The following is a 20,413-nucleotide window of genomic DNA, read 5'->3' on the forward strand; positions in this document are numbered from 1 at the left end:
TGCTGCAATGTTGTCAACTGTTGTTGCGAAGTCTTCTGAGGACAATCCTTAACTGGATAGGAAGTCCAAATTTCGTACGCTTACAGAGACCCTACTGTTAACGTTGTTCTAAAATATTGAAATGAGACTTTATCATTTGGCGTGAATAGCTCTAATAACCATATAAGCACGTGAATCCCAATGAATAGACAATGCTGACTCCGAATGCTGCAAGCGTATGTTATGTATTCAAGATAGAGTATTAGAGCAGTCTTCGATTCGCAATTTCTCCGTTCGCTTGTCTCTTGCTCTCTCCTCAAAAAATTTACATGTAAAAGCAACAACAAAGTTATCGAGTTGAATTCGGGTAAGAGACTATGTGGATAGCTCACTGAAGTGGTATAGCCGCTATTTTCAGTGCTTCGAGTTTTGATCTGTTTTACTATTGTGAATGGTTCAAATGGCAAATGAAAATACAATGAAATTCAATTATAGTAATTTATAAAAAACCAAAATAAAGGGTTACCGCAACGTTTTTTAACACGAAAAAAATGTATCCACTAAGAAAGAATTATAACATTATTGCGTCTGCGTCAGAAGACGTGTTAGCGCAGGGTTGTATCACAAGTGCTGATCTTTTTTTTGGAGCATCTGGTATACTTGGTCGATTCAATAGAGAGTAACGCTTGGCGAATCGAAGACAGCTATTGTTAATTCAGATTGAACGGCTTCTCACAACTAATAAAAGGAAGGAAAGAGCGAAAAAAGAGAGGCTTAACATTTATTTTCCACACACTAATATACTTATTATTAGAACAAACATGACAAAAATGTAAACTTTACATTTATCACAATAAAAAAATGCATAGGATCATAGAAGTAAGAAAAAAAAATACTGCGTCACATAGGGTTATAAAAATTCAAGTTTTCGTTTAAAAATCGTGGAAAACTTTTGGAAAAATAAAAATGTTCTTGTTGCGGGCGAAACCCTTACTGAAGCTGCAATATTTTTTAAACGCTACCGGTTTAGTAAATGCATTTCATTGCATTCTCATGTAATCTTTTTGTTTCGCAACATATTTTAGCATATGAAATATTGTTTCAATTTGTAACATGTCTAATTATAATGCGCAACTGTTAACTAATTGCACGATATCCACTTTTTGAAACTCGCATTTATGGACATATACTTTATTAAATATCAACAATCTATGATGATAGTTTTGTACACTCTTGTACCCGATACATTCATAACTTTTTATATAATAAAAACAAGTTTCGTTATTGAGGACTTAATATTCTAACTCGTACATATTATGTATGTCTGTTTATACGACATTCTTATAAGAAACTTATGATTTATATACCAATTATTTTTTATTTTAAATTTATGAAAGGAATTATTCGATAGTAAGTGCTAGTGATCGTATAGAATATGTCCTACTGAAAGTATTTGCCGATTATAACGGAAAGTTGGATATGTGTTAGCCAATATTACTGTTTGAAACCCTAACTCAAAACAATAAAATAGGCGTTAAAGCTTCCCTCTGACTATGAATTTGCGTGTTTAAATACATATAGTTACATTATACAAAGGGGAAATATAAAGCAATATCAATTTAAGAACACAGCGATGATCGGATATTTATTGTCCATTGAATTGGTCCAAAATAGGGAAGCACTTCAAAACAGAACTTAAATACTCGATCAAAAACCTTTTAAAAGATTGTCAAACAGAGATAATCGACAACTAAATATGAACACAAGAAATTTAAAAATAGCAAGGTAAAAAGTATAAGCTACAATATATAGCACGATATAACAACAAAAGTGATGGAGTTTGAAAAACGATCAAAAGTAATATCATATTTAGAATATATTAAAGTTTGATAAATTTAAGAAAAAGAGTGGAGGAGCTTTGCGTAGTTTTTGATCTTTTGGTATAAGCCCATACACATTATTAGTGTATAAATACATATATAAATATATATATATATACTAGTTTATATAGAAAACAATTTATTTTTATAAATACCGCAGGATGAAAAGAAAACACAACTATAACAAGAATCTAAGATTATAACGCAAGTATACACAAATGTACTTTTATATTATAATGATATATAACATTTACATAAAAACTAGTTTAAAAATGTAAAACAGAAAAATGAAATCCCTTTATAGTAACATACATCTAAAATTTAAGTTCTATGTTTTAACTACTTGAAAATCAGTAAAATTAATATGAGAAATAAAGATTATTAAGAAACGATGGCAAAATAATTGAATTTCAAGTGATTTCTTCCTAGTCATGCATGTAGTAGATATGTATGTACATATATATATAAAATTCGTAACTTTGTGTTGTATTAAAACCCGTCCATATTTGTTTTGTATGTGTTTTTCAGACGAATGAAGAAGTAATGATGATGAAGCTTGAATGGAATTGATGAATGGATGTTGCATAAGTGGATCATGACTAAGAAGATGTTGAAATGAACGAATTATGAGTGACTTTGAAAAATTTTCAGCTTCGCAGTAATTATCGTATGAATAATTAGAAAAACTGCGCGTCCAGCTGTATGAAAACTAACAACCAACAAAGAAGCAGCGGTATTATTCGAAAACAATTTCATAAACTCCGCATGTATGTGTGTGCTTAGTAGATGTGAAAATACTCGAATCAAATGCCTTAAGTAATCTAACTACTAAATTATTCCATTAATTGTCTTTATTCAAACAATGAATGAAATTAATTACTACGTTATTCAACGTAGCCATGCTAGTACTTGATAAAAAGAAGAGACAAAATCCTAAAAATACTATTAATATACCTATCAATCAAAAATACGATTGGGGAATATTTTATTTCGTATGTTAATAGTTTGGGGTTTATGTAAAAACCATCTAAATTTAAAACTTAATTGGATATTGTACAGGATATCATATTCAAATATAAATAAATCAAAACAATTAATAACTATACATAAATAACCTGTTATATGTACTACTATTACAAGTATTACTATTCTTTTCAAAAACGGCATGTTTACTGGGTATTGGACCAACCCATTTTTTCGAGGGACTTGAGTCATAAGCACAAAAACTTTTTCCCCGCTTTTCGAAGTTAGCCTCCAAAATCGATATATTTACCTTGCGAGTTTGAAGGGTATAATATTTATCTGTCAAGCTTATATAACAAATGCTATAAGCGACCAAAGTCAGGTCTTGGTAAAAAACAAAAAGTTTCAAAAATACTGATTTCATTTCTGGAAAATGATGTTAATGCATGTGTTATGTTATGCTTTTTCGTGCCTATGTATTTACTGCTAGCATCACCCGCGGCTTTGCTCACTTTGAATCCCTTAAATATATTTCAAAGGTCATTAACAGAAAATAATAACTAAATATATATTATACCATATACAATCTGTAAACAATATATTTTTGAGTTGAACTTAATGGTGCCTATGTTTACTTCTCCTTACACTAAAATCCCATTATCAAAAAAATTAACATAGGAATATACATTTTTGTTTTTGCATTTTAAACTAAAAAATATAAAGAAGAAATACATGTAGAAAATTTGAACTGAATTACCTATTTACATTGTGTTTTTACTTCACTTAAAAAATAGTGTCGGGTGAACGCAGACTTTATTGGCTATGTGTACATATTATGTAAGTCCCTCATATGCTATTTGTAAAAAATTAAGCATTCGCACAAGTGACTAAAAATATTCATATTACAACGACAACAAATTCATTCATAATGAACGCGCATATGTTACAAAACGAAATACCATCGTTTATATCTCTGCACTGCGCTATTTTTTCTGTGTGCCTTGTCAACCAAATTTGGTTTTCATATGGAATTCCAACCAAAAATGCACGACATTTTTTTTTTATTTCTCAATATAAAATGAATGAAATAGAATTTGAAGAGTTTCAGTAAAATTGAAGAAAATTACAATTTTACAATTTGTATTACTGAAAAGCTACTATCCATACCCTCGCATTTACATGATACCCAGAAGCTACTTCCTCACGACGATGCTGAAAATCAGAAATTTAAGAATTTGTCTGACGTTCCCTTCAGAAAGGAGAATTGACAATATGGCCTATTAGCGACTTGAAATATTTTTTTAATTTACTTCATATAATTCATTATATATGACATTATATTATAAAATTGCTATTCGTATGAAATCTTTAATTACTTTATTTGTTCTAAGCACACTCCATACAGCATTTTTATATGTTTACTTATTATCATTATTTCATAGTTTTTCCATATAGCCCATTTTATCTAAATACGACGCTATGACAAAGCAGCGCAATCGGTAATCGTAATATTTCAAAAGAACATAAGTCAATTTTCAATAGCAAAGCACTGCAAAAACGACAAGCGTGATAACATAGCCGACTCAAACAAATTTTGTCAACTCCGCGACGATGTGCAAAATGGGCGTCAATATGTATGTGAACTCGTATGTATGTATGTTGGTCGGTAAAGTTGTCATTTGGCTTTTGTTAACGTTTTGTCAAAACTCAATTTTTTGCTCCGCCCCGTCTCCGCGCGAACTCGCCTTTACTTCCATGATGTGCCATCATAGTCAGAGGCGTTTGAACGGAGGATTTTTATCATATTACTATATTGCTTAATTTGTATTGAGAAATACTGATATAAGACCTAAGATATAATATTTGCGTAAAAATATAAGTACACATAAATTCATTCCTATTTAAATGTTTTTAAAATAAATTCGATGAATTAATATATATCTGAAATAATTATGTGGCAGTGCGCCGCAAAGATTGAATTGAGATATGCTAAGATTCCAATTAATAAAATAAAAAATTTTTATTAAGTTTAAGTTTCATGAGTTTCAGGATTCGAACGTAAATACTCGTTTTTGGATTGACCTTAACTTCTTCATGCTTACGACCTGAGCTATCTCAAAAGTGAGAATGCGGCCGCTTAGCCTGTTTTATTGCTATCCTTTGATTTTTAGATATTGTTCACGCAACCAGAGAATGTGTTGAAGAATTTATTTATTAAGTACTTATTTTATTGTAAATTCTGGTCTTTAACCAATAATCCTCTTACATAATTTGAGTTATTATATAAAATTACAAAAATTATTATTTTTTGGTAATATGCAAATGTATAGCAGCATTCCCATTATTCATTTATGAACATTCTTTGTGTCTGTAATAAATAATTTATTAACATTCTCTGGTTGGATCTTCTCCATAATCTACACGTTCTTGTATTTGTACATTCTCTGATTTATAAAGTAGTATTTAACAAAACATCGTCCCTCGATAAATCTGGCAGCTACGAATTTCGCTGTCTAGTTGGTTCTGGCAATTTTCGTCGATTCGATTTTGTTCAACCGTCCGTGTTCGTCACAATAGAATAATTTCAATAACAAAGTGTGGCAACATAAACATAAACGTCAAAAGTCGAACAAAAGAATACTTTTAATCACAGATTATATCAAGTGTTTAATTTTAAATAAAATTAGTCAGTCATTTACACTTTAATTAATCCACTAAGAGAGGTTACAGGAATAATTCAAGTAAAACATGATGCCCGCTGCAGAAGAGGCACAGATTTCAAAGTTATTATCCAGGGTTTGTGTCTTAGTTCAGAATAATTTTTTTAATGCATAATTTATATTAAATCTACTTGTATATCGTAGTATAAAAACGTTAGTGCTACCAAAAAAGATGTTATTGACGTAATTACCACGTATCGCTCCTTGTCATATAATTTACAAAAATTCGGTGAGTTGAACTGTAAAGGGTGCTGTCTAGCAGCATAACTAGATTTAAATGTTATATATATATATTGTTTTTTAGTTTTCAACGACGGAAGTAATAAAGAGCTTTTCAATTTGTCTGGAACCATACCTGTTGTATATAAAAGTATTATTGTTCATATATTTGTCAATCAAAAGTAAAAAATTATATTTATCAATAGATAACACTTACTACATTCCAATATGCATATGGTTAATGGATACACATCCTCAAAATGCACCAATGTGCTTTGTAAAACCGACCCCAACAATGCAAATTAAGGTATCAATGTATGTGGACCATAATGGAAAGATTTATTTGCCATATTTACACGATTGGCAACCGGTGAGTGCCTCAATGAATTGGAGTTGTATAAAAATATGATTATAACATATCCCATTATTTAAGAAAAATTAAAAAAAAAAATATCACTCTAATATAATTTTTATTTTAAATAAAGCATACATCGGATTTACTCTCTCTCATACAAGTAATGATTCTGACGTTTGGTGATCACCCACCAGTTTTTTCCAAACCTAAGCATCAGCAGCCAAGTCAGTATATAGGTATGTAATTGTTATAAAACAATTCAACGATATAAATCATTCAAATCTACATTCCAACATATAGGGTTACCTTTACCTACAGCTGGCGCTGGTAGCGGAGGCACATTCCCTCCTTATCCGCCAGCAAATAATTTTGGAATATATCCACCATATCCTACCGGAGGTAATTCCTCTGTGGCTAATCCTAGTACAAGTGCAGGAGGTTACCCACCGTATATGAATTATCCACAAGTTCCTGGTTATAATTCTGGATTTGTAATAATATTTATTAAAACTGTCAATTGAAATACTCCTATAACATTATTTTTTTATATAGAATTCTTCTACACCAAGTTCCACTGGCACCATAACGGAGGAGCATATTAAAGCATCTCTTATCAGTGCAGTGGAAGACAAACTACGACGTCGCCTACAAGAAAAAGTTAATCAATATCAAGCTGAAATTGAAACACTCAATCGTACCAAGCAGGAATTGGTAGAGGGAAGCTCAAAAATTGATAACGTTATTGCACGACTTATCAGAGAGGAAGTAAGTAAAGAACTTATTTAACTAAATTTATTAAAAAGAACTTTTATTTAAGGTGGAACTTAAGAAAAATGTGAACATTTTGCGAGACAAGAAAGAAGAACTTGAAAAAAGTTTAGATGCATTAGAGAAGTCTGAAGGTATAGACCCAGACGAAGCCGTTACAACAACCGCGCCTCTATATAGACAGTATGTTTTTATATGAATACCTAATAATAAAAAAACTATATACATTTCTTTTTTATTCAGATTACTCAATGCATATGCTGAAGAAGCGGCTCTTGAGGATGCAATTTACTATTTGGGTGAAGCCTTACGAAGTGGAGTTATTGACTTGGAAACATTCTTAAAGCATGTACGTCAATTATCTCGTAAACAATTTATGCTTCGAGCTATTATGCAGAAATGTAGGCAAAAAGCTGGATTAGCGGGATAAATAACACAATGTCGTAGTAAAGTAAATCAAATAATGGAAATTGAATTTTGTTCCACTAACGTTGGAATCACTGAACAAAAAAAGTAAATATATTTATTTTTATGTATGTACTCCAATAAAAAGTTTGAAAGATTCATTAATTATAATCAAAAAATATCTGAAATTAAATATAACAAGTCTCATACACATATGTATATCCATTATTACGGATTAGTCAGCTGGAAATCAGTGATACTAAATCTCCCACTTGCAACAATTTAGCACATCTTTCTATTACTTTGTAATATAACAAGTATAAATTATATTAAAGTTTTGGTTACACAAAAAGCAATGTTTTGGTTTTTATTAAACAAAAAAACTGATAGATTCCTCAAAATACACTTTACCCATCGCAAAACAATTTATATGTATATACCAACTGAAAGCATTAGAAAAACTACTCCGAAACCTAGAAATATTGAAGCGCAAAAACTAATTGAAAGTTCTTTAAATAGAGTATGCTCCTTTGAATTCTTTGGTCGTGATACCACAAATACGAAAAACCAGGCGGTGAAAAAAGTACCAATTGTCAGCAGCACCGTAGCTAGGTGTGGAAACACAGCTGGATTTACGGGTGAAACATACCGTTGCATACTTTCCATGCTATTTCTAAAATTATTTAAGAAATTACATTTTTATTAGGAAAAAAAGTATTATATCTTACCTGTTTCTATATATTTTTATTATCCGAAGAATATATATTTTTATTATCGATTAGATATTTAACAAATACGTGGCCCGGCTTTGTAAATGTTTATAGCGATGCTCGTCATACATCGACTTTGTTCAGAAATGATAGATGCAAAAAAGCGTTATGAGCCATTCACATACAACTTTCCTCAAAAGTATAATGTTCTGTAATACATCTGAAGTATTTTTGACATTGCATCTATTAAACTGTAGTCAATGCGCAGTGGCAGAGAAAATCAAGTGAAGCTTTACATTAATTGTTTTAAATTCAAAGATTATGGCAAATAATGTACTATTAAAATTCCAAAATTGTAAACCATGTAATATAGTTTGGTTGGTCCATTTTAATGCCGTTAGAGTAAAATATATCCTTTTCCTCCCCAGGTAATAAAATCGTTTAATAGTCTTTGCTGTTATAAGGAACTAGGCTTAATTTTCATACCTTATATATATTTGCTTTTAGTTGATATTAATTATTTTGCATCAGCTGATGAGTGTCAAACTTATAGAATACCATATGTGTGACACACTGCTTTTACTTGGTTTCCTGAGCTTCTATTGTAGTACGGAAACCATAAGTTTGCTTTATTATTAGAAGTTTTAAAATATTGGTCCGCCAGCTGGATTTGGGTAAGTTGTTCAGTTCCTTCCTAGTTCCTTTTCATATGAGGCATTTTCGATACAATATGTATTCATGATAGGGTAATATAAAAGAAAGCTCACTAAAGTAGCAACTCTGCAGCGACCCATAGATACAACCCTGAGGGTGGCTGTAATACACTTGCCACTACATGAGTGAATGCAAAGAATACTAAAAAACAAGGCGGTCCGTGAAATATAGGGGAAATTAGTTGCAAAAAGAAGATTAATAAATCAAAACTTGGAATTAACTTATTTCAATGTTAGGTATTAACTTTATTACAAATGGACGAGGTAAGGAAACGCTTTAACGATTATCAAACGCACGTGAACTTTACAGATGAAATTGTATTGATTAGGTTGAAATAGATGGTGAGGATTTCAATGAGCTTGAGGCTAAGCTATATGGTCAAATACACCATGATGCTGTTGATTCGACAATGGCAGACGTAAATAATACAACTCAATGGGACCCGCAAGCACAGGAAAAACAGAGAATGGAGCGCGTTGTTACAGAAAGAAGTGTTATTTACCGACCTGCTAAATCCAGCCAAGTGCCCGACACACGCTATTGGGTGCACAACAACAAATGTATAAAAAGTGTACATCAATTAAAAACCACTGAGAAAGGTACGATGGAATAAATAGTATATATGTATATCTATTCCAACAATATTAATTTTCACAATATTACAGAAAAATCTGCCGATTTTAGTGAGAAGCAGCCTGACAGTAATAAACCAGTATCCGCAGAACATCAAAGTCATAAAAATCAAGTGAAAATTAAAATCCCTGAAAGAAATAACACTGAAGATAATAATTTACGGATAAATCCGGCAGCGGTAGTTTTAAACTCGAAGCCATTTCAAAAAAACAGAAAACAAAAAAATATTCCATCTGCAGTGTCGCGAAGTGGTCCATTTACGCAACAGGAAAATAAATTGCAAAAAGCCATTTTGGTTCAGGCTAAAAAGCTCAAATCAAAAAATGTTCGTAATAAAAAGAAAAAGCAACAACAGCGGGTTGAAACAATTGTATTAGATTCTTCTTCTGACGAAAAAAGTGGATCAAATAGCTCTGACGATGATGTAGTTTTAATACCATCGAAGCCTCCACCACTTATCACACTTTCTGACAGCGATAATGAAGGCTCCAAAATTCAACTAGAAGAGGAAAATGCTTTGGATGCTTCTGATGTTGTAGTGAATAGTAAAACTAAACAACCCGATTTTACAAAGCCAAATGATAAATGTAACAATTTTACGCCAGACGTACCCGAAAAAACTGCTGACCCAATCTCTAGTCGCTGCACTTCACCATGTTCTGTGTTATCATCGGATGACTTTATTGGTCAAAACGACCGTTGTCGCTTGCTAGAAGATAATTGCATGGCGGATGACCAAGATCTGGTTTTGCTAACAGCTGATGTTAGCAATCTAGTACCTCCTACACGGAATCAGAACTCTTTGACGGAAGGGAGAGACGCTGCTCGCAATGATTCTTCTTCGGAGGATGTTATGTGTACCGCGGAATTTACTGCACCTTTGACAAACTCCATTGCTAATGCACAAACTGATTGTTCCAGTTCTAAGAAAGAACAAAATTATCGTGTGGAAAAAACGGATTTTAGAGCATTGGATGTTTATGAAAGTGAATCTGACATAACAGATAGTGTTTATTCTAAAGGCACAGGACATTCGAGAACAATTGTGAATGCAATTTATAGCAGCTCAGAGGCAGATGATGTGCAAAAAACAGTAGTTAATCAAAAAGCGAAACGCTTTTGTAAACGACGAACTTCCAGCAGTAACCGAGGTTCTGATGTTCATATTAATGAAGAAAGTACGGATGATGACTTGGATGACGGTGTGACTAAGACGCCTATACCATTTATTTTGCGTGGCTCTGCAGTAGAGCGCTGCAACAAGAAGTTACGCAACCTATTGTTAAGCACTCGTCGGTCATCAGTCGGTGCTGCCGGCAACACGAGTGGTAATATGTCTGACAACGAATTCATAGCAACATTAAATAGCTTGGTACAAGGACGTGGAAGCAAGGCGAATAATAAAATGGATGAAACAAAAAATAACGGAGATGAAAGTACGAGTGATCCGCACATTGAAGACGTGGAGAACGTGGAGCAAACTCAAAAAGAGAAAACGTTACCAGTAAGTGAGCCTAACCAAGCGAGTATGCAATCCGTTCAATCAGTTGACAGTACTCCACCACTGCAAAGTAATATCGAGGCTGTGCCTGATAAAGCACTGGGTAGATTAGATAGGAGAGAAGAGCAAAATCAAAAAAAGGAAACGTTACCAACAACTGAGCCTGACCAAGCGAGTATGCAAACCGTTCAATTAATCGATAGTACTCCACCACAGCAAAGTAATACCGAGGCTGTGCCTGACGAAGCAATGGCTGGATTAGATAAGATTTTTGCTTCTATAGATAATATATGTGCACCAATGTTAAAAAAGAAAACAGATGACTCAAACTCGGAAGATAGTTCAGAAAATGAAGTGGAAATTATTACACCCATAGTGCCAGTATCGATTGAGCTAGAACGAAGAGATGACCAGAACGTCTTACCCATCTACCATATTGTCTATAATGAACATAACTCGCAACCGGGTGGCGTTGGCTGGAATGAAGAAATGATGAAATTTTATAATCTTTCTTGGCATGGTGAAAAATTTACACTAGTTGGAGCACTAAATGGAATGGAAAGTAAGTAAAAATTAACAAATATCAAATGCATGTAATTGAACCTGTTTACATTTGATTGGATAATTTACAGGGGACCGAAAACTATGGAAAATTTACTCTGAGGATAAATTCCCTAAGATACGCCCGTATAGTAATTTAAAATGTTTCAACTGTTGTGAATTTGGCCATACTCGCGCTAAATGCAGGCGCCCGAAAAAACCCACAGTTTGTTACATGTGTGGGGAAAGCGGTCATTTAGAACCGCGTTGTCCCAACACGATTTGTTTAAGGGTAACTTTCATTAACTTTCTTTTGTGCTTATATATTACTACAAATATATACATTTTGCTTATAGTGCGGAAATAAAACTCAAGTCTTTACGAAAAGTTGCAATGCTTGCACATTCCAAAATCGGCTTATTTGTCCGATTTGCAAAGTTCGTGGGCATTCGATTAATCTCTGCCCTGATAAATGGCGTCGTTACCATTCCACGGTACGTTTGTTTAGATTGAAACTATTTGTTAAATAAGTTTGTATAATAAAGTATAATTTTTCGTTAGACCCAACCCAATGCCCAGCCTAACAGTCAACTTGAGCTCAATAAGCGTAAAATGTGTTGCGTCTGCGGAGGTAAGGGACATTTCTCCGACACATGTCGCAGTGCAGTTCGTTTTATGGAATATCCAATTATTGTCAGCCATGTAAAATCACATCAAAAATCATATAGTGACATGCTGTTTAAATCTCCACGCTCTGGAATTGCCCTCAATCTTCTGTATAGACCCGGAGATGCAGTTGTTTTTCATTTGGCTGCAAAAAGTGAACGAAACGGTTATTATGAACGCTTCTTGAAAGCAGTTGGTTTGGGCGGTATGTTAAAACGAAAACGACCGAGTAATTGTTTGTCAGTTTCGCAAAATCTGTCTAAGAAAGCTAAGAATCTCTCTGGTCATTACGAACCGAACCCGTACGGTAAAGTAGCAAGAGAAGGCGTCCAATCTACAGATAAATCTCTTAGACAGGATGTAGTAACAGCAGAGGCTCCAAATCAGGTAAAATACATCATGTAGTGTAATCCATTTTATATAAATTTATTTTGTTTACTCAAGGTGCAGGAAGTGAGTGGTAGTGTGACCACGACAGAAGTTGTGTCGACGGCAGGAACAGAGTACTTTCGCTCGAAAAGTATTAATTCTGAAATTGTACAAAAGGGACAAAGTAACAAGGCCAATGTCCGCGTTTCCCAAATTATGCCAGAAACTGATGCTGGTGAAAACTCATTAAACATTGAAAATGAGTTTAAGACACCAAGTGAAGTACCAGCTACTATTACTGCTTTGCAAAGGTCTCAGAGCAAAGATAACTTAACTGTAGATTCAGACTCCAATTATAGTTTCTCAGATCATTTCGAGATACCACCAACAGCTGTTAGTACACAAAATCCACCACTTACTGAAGAAGAAGAAATGGATGCGCAACCATCTACGTCCGCTGCCGCTAAAGGCAAACGATCAGTGAAACCGGTTCGTGAAATGGAACCATTGCCAGACTTTATACCGTTAGCAGATAACAGTGATGTGAACATGGGCGAAAAAGGCGATCACTTTGCCACACATACAGGCATATCACGACGTTTTGTTGCTGCAGATACTGACGATGAGAATGGAGATGAAAACAAAAAAGAGCAAAATTCACCGTGTGAAGCTAAAGTTTACCTCACACCTTTTCATAGCAATTATTTGTTATCACCAGCCGGTCATGACTTCTTGGTACAAAAATCCAAAGAGTGTAATATCAAAGCAAGGCTCGACTGGACATCTGTCGGACATGTTTTGGTCATATTTGGACTTGCCTTTGATCAGGACACGTTTCACAAAGCCCTACTCGAAAAATGTCACGAATTGATGGACCAAATGAATAATAAACAATTAAGTGGTATCAAAGTGCCCAAACGCATAGACGCCTTGATTCGTTTTCTACGTGAAAATATCTCCCAGTTGCAGAGCGACTTAGGTGATGTAAATGATTTACAAAAGCGCATTAAGAATCTAGAGAAGACGCATACTAAAGCAAATATGAAACTGGCGGAAAAATTTCGTCGTTTGCTCAATATGATATTATTGGGCCAAGCTGGTCTCTGCGACGGAGACAAGCATTTGGACAAACTCTTAATTAATTTGAAATCGCTTATCAATGATTATCAAGCTGAAAATATGGTACCACAATCGCTACGCGAAGAAATTGATTCACACTGCAAGGTGATCTTTACTTCGTATCGGCATGATAATTATCCGGAACTTATTCAGACCTACAACAAGATGTCGAAAAATGAAAAACTTTATGTAAATATAGATCCATTGTTATTGGGGCAAAAAATGCTAGATGTAAGCCTAACACCTGAGCAAAAATTACGACTGGAACAATCACCAGCGTTAGTGCCTTTAGCACAACAAAGCAATCCAACATTAACTCCCAGGAAATCTACTGAAAACAACGTGTCTAATTCACCTTTCGCCGCAAAGTCAAGATTTCCCACGAAACAAAAGGACTTAACACAGCCACCAGTGGCACAAGCTACAATAACCAATGAATCTGTGTTCGTAGCGAAGGGCAAAAACAGACCACAAAACACTACAATAATTGAGACCACGGCAGATAATACAAAAGAGAAATCGAATATGAATACACCAGTTAAGAGGCACCATATTGTCCCGCCACCATTCATAAACCCCCAACAAAAATCTACAGTTATTACAAAAGTTAAAGAAGCTATACAGAATCAGCAGCTTGCATTTAATGATTTAGTGCGTATCAATAATAACGCTTCAGCTGGAGGGTATGGGAGAGCTCCTTCAAAGGGTCCTTCGGTATTTTGGTCTCGCGAATCATTGCGTTATTTAGATGAATGCATTCGCATGGCTGAATCAAATGCGGAGTTGTTGCAGAAGTTGCAGCGCATACAGACAAAATCGCTAGAAGGGTCGCTTTCATATAATGATTATCGCGCTGTAATTAAGTTACACGGCGCCATGGTGGGAAATTAAATTTAAGAAATGGACAAACACAAACTGATATGACGAAACGGATGATTGATGACTTTGCAGAATATCGAGAATATATGTATATCTGTAAAATTTCCGAGCGAATTCATTAAAATAATTGTGTGATTGTACAAAATAATATTTGTACCAAAGCTTGGAAGGTTTAAGGCGTAGTGACACTTTTTCTTTTAAAGGAATAAAAACTTCACAGACATAAAACAAAAAAAAAAATATTAAATAAAACTGAACAAAGATATAAAATACAATTGAATCCTTGTTTTGCTAAAGTCTAAGAAGCCCATATTTGCAAAAATATCGACAATGAAACTTTATCTGTTAAAGTCACATAGAAATGATTAAGTTGCAATAAAATTCTATTTATTCTTCCCAATTCTATTACATAGGTAAATAATAGAGCTACAAATAAATATTAAATTGATATCAGTTGGTTACATCAAACCTAACTGTGACAATCGATTAGTTTTTTTTTTTTGTAATTTTCGTGCACAATGCAGCTCCTTTGGCGCCCACGCATTATTGCACAGTTACTTATACTTATGTGTTACCAAGTCGTGTATCAGTTCGTTTAGCCTTGAGTGTTCCGTTTGGTTATAGGTGATAATTCAAATCCTTGTCCAGAGCCAAGTCATCAACATGTGTGTGCGAAGATTGTCGCAATAATTATCTAATCTAAGTAACTTTTAGGTACATACATATGTACATATATGCATGTATAACAGATAAAAACTCATCAATTTAAATCCTAATGTTACTAAAGTTTCTTATAAGATAATGTATCCAACAGTATTACCAACAGCTACTAGTGAACCTTATGAGCTAACTTTACGCTGCTGACGTCTGCTGTTGTTCAGTGGTGGTCGAACCCGCTGTTGAAGCCTCCGTCGACTTTTCTTTAATGGCCAACCATGGACAACGCTTCTGTAATTCCGCTCTATATCTAGGATGACTAATAGCGTACACGAATGGGTCGACGCAAGCTACCATTTTGCAAGTGCAGGCTGGTATCATGGTTACCCCCGGCGTCAGTAAGCTCTTATCACCAAATGCCCCAATCAATGACATTACTCCATACGGGGTCCACGATATGAAGAACAGGAAGCAAATGCAAATGGCTGCTTTCGCGATACGTATTTCCGCTGTTTCTTTGCTCTTGTCCACATTTGATCGCAAAGACTCAACATTCATTTTCTTGGCTTGTTCGCGTAGAGCTTTTTCATGACTAAAGACATGCCCAACTATTTGGCTGTAGTAATAGACGATCATCGATGTCGGACACACGAAGCTGCAAAAGAATATGGTGGCAACGAAAAGGCGCGTATCGAAGTTGTCCGTTAGGTAGTCGAAAGTGCAAGATGTTAAATAGCCCTCTAGAATAAAAAATATAAAGAAGAATGGTTTTAGTTTTCGAAAATGAAAATTGTGTTTAAAATACCGAGTTTTTATAACTGGTGAATAATTGTGCTATAAATTAGTATTACATATGCAAAATTCATAATCATACATCCTCTTTTAAATTCATGATTAAATTATATAACGTTCTGTCGATGCGAAGCGTGCTTCCTCTTACGAAAGTGTTTGTATTCAAAATGTCAAAAACATTTTTTTTTTTTTTTTTATGAATTTTCTGTTCACAATTTGATGATTTTGTGTGATTTACAATCTATTCGTATTCAGTTATCACTCAAAAAACGCATTTCCAATTCTACTAAAGATTTTCCAGGAATTCGAAAAATTCAGTTGGCGCGTACGCAAAATTCCTATTCATACACCCATCTATAATCTGATCTAGAGCAAATATTTCAATTCCCCGAAATAAAGATTGTATTCTTTTGTCATAAATTATGCATTATTTTTACGTTCGGGAATTGGCTTTAAAAATGCCTCAGGAGGAAAAATCTCTAAGGGAAATTAGAAAAATTATACACCGAAGCCATGCAACGTATATAATTAATGTAAAAGCAATCTTTTGCGCAGAATTACGTCACTTTTAGGGAAAGAGGTACGTAAGGATCCAATAATTTCGGCACCAAAGCAAGCAAAAATGTTAACTGAATTCGCGCAAACTGTTCGTAACACTCTTCGAAAACAAATAATAAGAAGCAGATCCGCTGCAAGAATCCCTTATGTAAGTAACGAACAGAATGAAGCGTTCAATATTCGCCAGATTGTACAAAAATAAAGGTTTTCGATTCTGGAGACGTGTGTTATTCAGAGATGAATCTAAATTTAATATTAAATACAGTGATGGAAGGTAGTAAGGATGGTAACAATATGGCGCTATAAAAATAAACGTCTTCTTCACATAAACCTTTTGGCCACATTTAAGCACGGTGGAGGTTCCGTCATGTTTTGGGGATGTTTTGCTGCAGCTGGAGTGAGAAAACTTGTCCCCATCACTGGAATTATGAATTTTCTTAGTAAATTTAGAGTAAATTGATAGAGCAAATATAAGTCGTTCGAGAAGTGCTGAAAAATTATAATATTAATTATATAAAATAAAGTAAATAAATAAATGTTTGTTATTGGGCTATCGACAACCTCCTATAATTGAATCATGTTAGAGACCCTGATTTACCCAATCGTCCCCTTCAAATAATTTCAATGGAACTCTACTGAAAAAATATTAATTCGTCATCCTTCTAAATTTAATTTCACCTTAAGTGTAACGTTGTTCATTAAGTCAGTATATACCAGGGATGGTATCTGATAATTCTAAAGTGTGCCAAATTTAGTCCAGAAAATGTGAGAAAATGTAATTGAGAGTACCGAAATTAATGAGATAACACAATCGTCGTATAAAGTCTTTAGCCTGAATCAAATGTGGCTTGATGACTTATTTGTTTCTACATTTTGTTTTGATTAAATTTCGTATAGAAAGTATCCGCTTAACACAAGCACAAGAATGAGGTAGTGACAGCATTCCCTGTGCGATGCGGAAAAGATATTCATCAGAGATAAAATATTCGTTCTTTGACTCAAAATTCTGTTAAATCAAGTTGTTAAAACTCTTTTATCTCTGAATCGGTAGATAATGCTCTATAAAGAGAGTTTATATTCCTAATTAATTGCTGTAATACTTTTTACTACGATGAGAATTAAGATGTACATACATACATACATATTTTCGTCTTTCGTCAGTGTCAGTTCACACACGGGCTCTTTTGTAACCCAAACCGTTTTATTGTGGGCGAGGGGACGACGAGGTAAGACGAAGGGACTGTGCCACGCGTGCTGTTGTTGTTGTTGTAGCGACAGAATTCTGCCGAGTTGACAGTCCTTTGCCGGAATAAATCCAGGTCCGTTCCGGTTACGTAGACCCGACTGTTGTAGGAACGGTGCCACTCGTGTTCGGGTGGCACGCTTTGTGTTCTTGTTTTCCGCATTCCTTTTCACTTTCAAATTCTTTGAACGGTTGCAAGAGCGCTCGGTTTCAAATGAATATATACGATATGTTAGGAAATTTGAATGTCCTTATCTATTTTTGGTATGTTATATGGAAATATGTATGTATAGAATAATAGAAATATTTTGAAAAATTGTGAATAAGAAAATTAAGATACTGAAAAAAATTTAGTTTAAATTTTTAATAATATTTAGCGGTATTCAATGTAATAATATACCTATACATAAATGAATTCTAATAAAAATGGAGTTCTTTTACTTTTTTTATATTTACATACAATATTAAGGTGCTTTCATATTTATTTCTTTTAACCGAAAATGATTTAGTTCGATTATCATTTTATTTAAAATAAGAATTGTAATTAATTTATGAATGTTTTATAAAAAAAAAAATTAAAATATGGAATAAAAAATTATGGGTTTTTAATACTTCCTGAAATATTGGGAAATTCCTGTCATAAATTTGGCCTTAGTAGAAGGTATTCAATACATTCTGGTGGATTAGGGAATTACTATTAAGCGGGTATTATGCATATTGTTTTACCACATTCATGGTAATTTCTTGCAAGCAAAATGTGAGACCACCATCCCAATATACAAATGATTAATGCAACATACTCTAGGTGTCGCGTAGCCGAAGTGCACAAACATTCGAGAGGTGGTGGGTCAGGGAGTTGAAAAATCGGGACAAATCCGACTTCACATGTCATGTTTTTACATAAAACGTCCTGAGGGTACTATTTATGTTCAATATAGGATATCAAATTACATAAAAGCATAGCAAGATCCATATTTACATGTACTTGTATAACCTATTATATTCGAAAGTATGATGTCTTTTTGTTTTCATGTGGTGGTTCTCTCTTCTGTGCTCTAAATTTAAAAAAGGCTTCTGGAGCATATACTACATACTATATATTATTTTAACATTAGTTTTCCAAGAAAAAAAGTTTGAAAACATCATTTAGTCAAATTTGGATTTATTACGTTCATTAACAAGTAAGGAAGGGCTTAGTTCGGATGTAACCGAACATTTTATACTCTCGCAAAGTCAAATGGTATACTCGTTTGAGATTTCTTTGTGGATTGACTGATATTTTCGGTAGAAGGTCAACTATAGGCAATGGGGTCCATATATTTAGTACTTAGGGCTTTGAACAGTTTTGGTTCGATTTAGACAATTTTTGGCCGCAAGGTGGCATACTTTAATTGCATTATTCACGCAAAGTTTTACCCCGATATAATCATTGTTACCTGATTTGCATAGTGGAAAGTGAAAGAATCAGATGGAATTGAAAATGGTGTTACATGGGAAGTAAGCGTGGTTGTAGTCCGATTTCGCCCATTTTTGCACTATGACATAGAAACATGAAAAGAACGTTATGCACCGAATTTGGTTGAAATCGGTTGAGCAGATCTCAAGATATGGGTTTTCACCTAAAAGTGGGCTGTGCCACGCCCACTGACTAATTTTGAACGCGGTTCCTATAAAGCCAATTTATACCATCTCAGAGATAAAATTTAATGTCTCTGGCGTGTTTAATGCTTGATTTATCGCGCTTTTAGTAGTTTTTAACAGTACCGTTATATGGGGAGTGGGCGGAGTTACCACCCGATTTCAACTATTTTCACACCGTCAATAGAAGTGCTAAAAACATTTGCTTCTAGTGAATTTTGTTATTATAGCATTAGCGGTTTAGGAGATATGCACATTAAACCTATTAGAGGCGGGACCACGCCCACTTTTTAAAAAGAATTTTAACTGCAGATGTCCCTCCCTAATGTGATCCTGTGTACCAAATAACAGTCTTGTATCTTATTGCGGAGCTTAGTTATGGCAAGTTATTTGTTTTTGATTAATGGCGTTTTGTGGGCGTGGCAGTGGTCCGATTACGCCAATCTGCAATACCAACCGTCTCACGGTACCAAGAAACATGTCTACCAAGTTTCATAAAGATATCTCAATTTTTACTCAAGTTAGAGCTTGCACGGACGGACAGACGGACGGACGGACGGACGGACAGACAGTCACCCGGATTTCAACTCGTCTCTTCATCCTGATCATTTATATATATATAACCCTATATCTAACTCGATTAGTTTTAGGTGATACAAACAACCGTTAGGTGAACAAAACTATTATACTCTGTAGAAACAGGTTGCGAGAGTATAAAAATAATGAAGTCTACAATTGTTACAGTTATTCGAATACTAAAAAATCAGCAAGTTTTGCAATATTTCGTGTATGCTACAAATTATTTGAATCTAAAAAGGCAAGGGCATGCAGTAACTAAACATCTTTTTCAGCAAATGGGAAACGCTTGTTGATTTCTGTAGCAAGAGTTATATAAAATTACCTGTATTTTCCACGGAAGGAATCGATAGGGGATCTGTTACAAGAAGATTTAATTCTACAGTTACTTTATACCAATATATTCATCTTGCAAAGGCTCCCAATTAAATTGATAATATTTTGTCATTTTATCAAATTCTGCAAACTCCGCATCGTTTTTTTCGACATAATCTTCTTTTAAATAGCAAGAAGTAACTTTTTTGAACAT

General features: G+C 34.1%; 5 protein-coding genes across 6 annotated transcripts in view; 3 read left to right on the plus strand and 2 right to left on the minus strand.

Annotated features, from left to right (window-relative positions):
- Positions 1–3,224, plus strand: part of Ptp61F (Protein tyrosine phosphatase 61F) — a 40,130-nt gene extending 36,906 nt beyond the window's left edge. Inside the window, exon 8 of the mRNA XM_014232877.3 lies at positions 2,388–3,224. Coding sequence (XP_014088352.2) covers positions 2,388–2,403 — 16 coding nt within the window. The 3' untranslated portion in view covers positions 2,404–3,224. The remainder of the gene's footprint in view (positions 1–2,387) is intronic.
- Positions 3,225–5,436: 2,212 nt separating this feature from the next.
- On the plus strand, positions 5,437–7,645 carry TSG101 (tumor susceptibility gene 101). Its single transcript, XM_014232884.3, has 9 exons — positions 5,437–5,618; positions 5,687–5,771; positions 5,847–5,912; positions 5,968–6,131; positions 6,247–6,352; positions 6,417–6,607; positions 6,669–6,881; positions 6,934–7,067; positions 7,128–7,645. The coding sequence occupies exons 1-9, from the start codon at positions 5,571–5,573 to the stop codon at positions 7,312–7,314; spliced, it is 1,194 nt and encodes a 397-aa protein (XP_014088359.1). The 5' UTR covers positions 5,437–5,570; the 3' UTR covers positions 7,315–7,645.
- Positions 7,625–7,955, minus strand: kud (oligosaccharyltransferase subunit 5 kud). The gene has a single exon (XM_036360469.2). The coding sequence runs from the start codon at positions 7,953–7,955 to the stop codon at positions 7,716–7,718; it is 240 nt and encodes a 79-aa protein (XP_036216362.1). The 3' UTR covers positions 7,625–7,715.
- An 864-nt stretch (positions 7,956–8,819) lies between these two features.
- Zcchc7 (Zinc finger CCHC-type containing 7) lies at positions 8,820–14,695 on the plus strand. Its single transcript, XM_014232844.3, has 7 exons — positions 8,820–8,976; positions 9,042–9,312; positions 9,379–11,409; positions 11,480–11,679; positions 11,744–11,881; positions 11,949–12,440; positions 12,498–14,695. The coding sequence occupies exons 1-7, from the start codon at positions 8,968–8,970 to the stop codon at positions 14,430–14,432; spliced, it is 5,076 nt and encodes a 1,691-aa protein (XP_014088319.2). The 5' UTR covers positions 8,820–8,967; the 3' UTR covers positions 14,433–14,695.
- Positions 14,696–14,785: 90 nt separating this feature from the next.
- Positions 14,786–20,413, minus strand: part of Rh4 (Rhodopsin 4) — a 37,271-nt gene continuing 31,643 nt past the window's right edge. For both annotated transcript variants that reach the window (XM_014232845.3, XM_014232846.3), the window contains exon 4: positions 14,786–15,817. In XM_014232845.3, coding sequence (XP_014088320.1) covers positions 15,273–15,817 — 545 coding nt within the window. In that variant the 3' untranslated portion in view covers positions 14,786–15,272. The remainder of the gene's footprint in view (positions 15,818–20,413) is intronic.

Source organism: Bactrocera oleae, chromosome 6 (genome assembly GCF_042242935.1).
Source record: "Bactrocera oleae isolate idBacOlea1 chromosome 6, idBacOlea1, whole genome shotgun sequence".
NCBI lineage: Eukaryota > Metazoa > Arthropoda > Insecta > Diptera > Tephritidae > Bactrocera > Bactrocera oleae.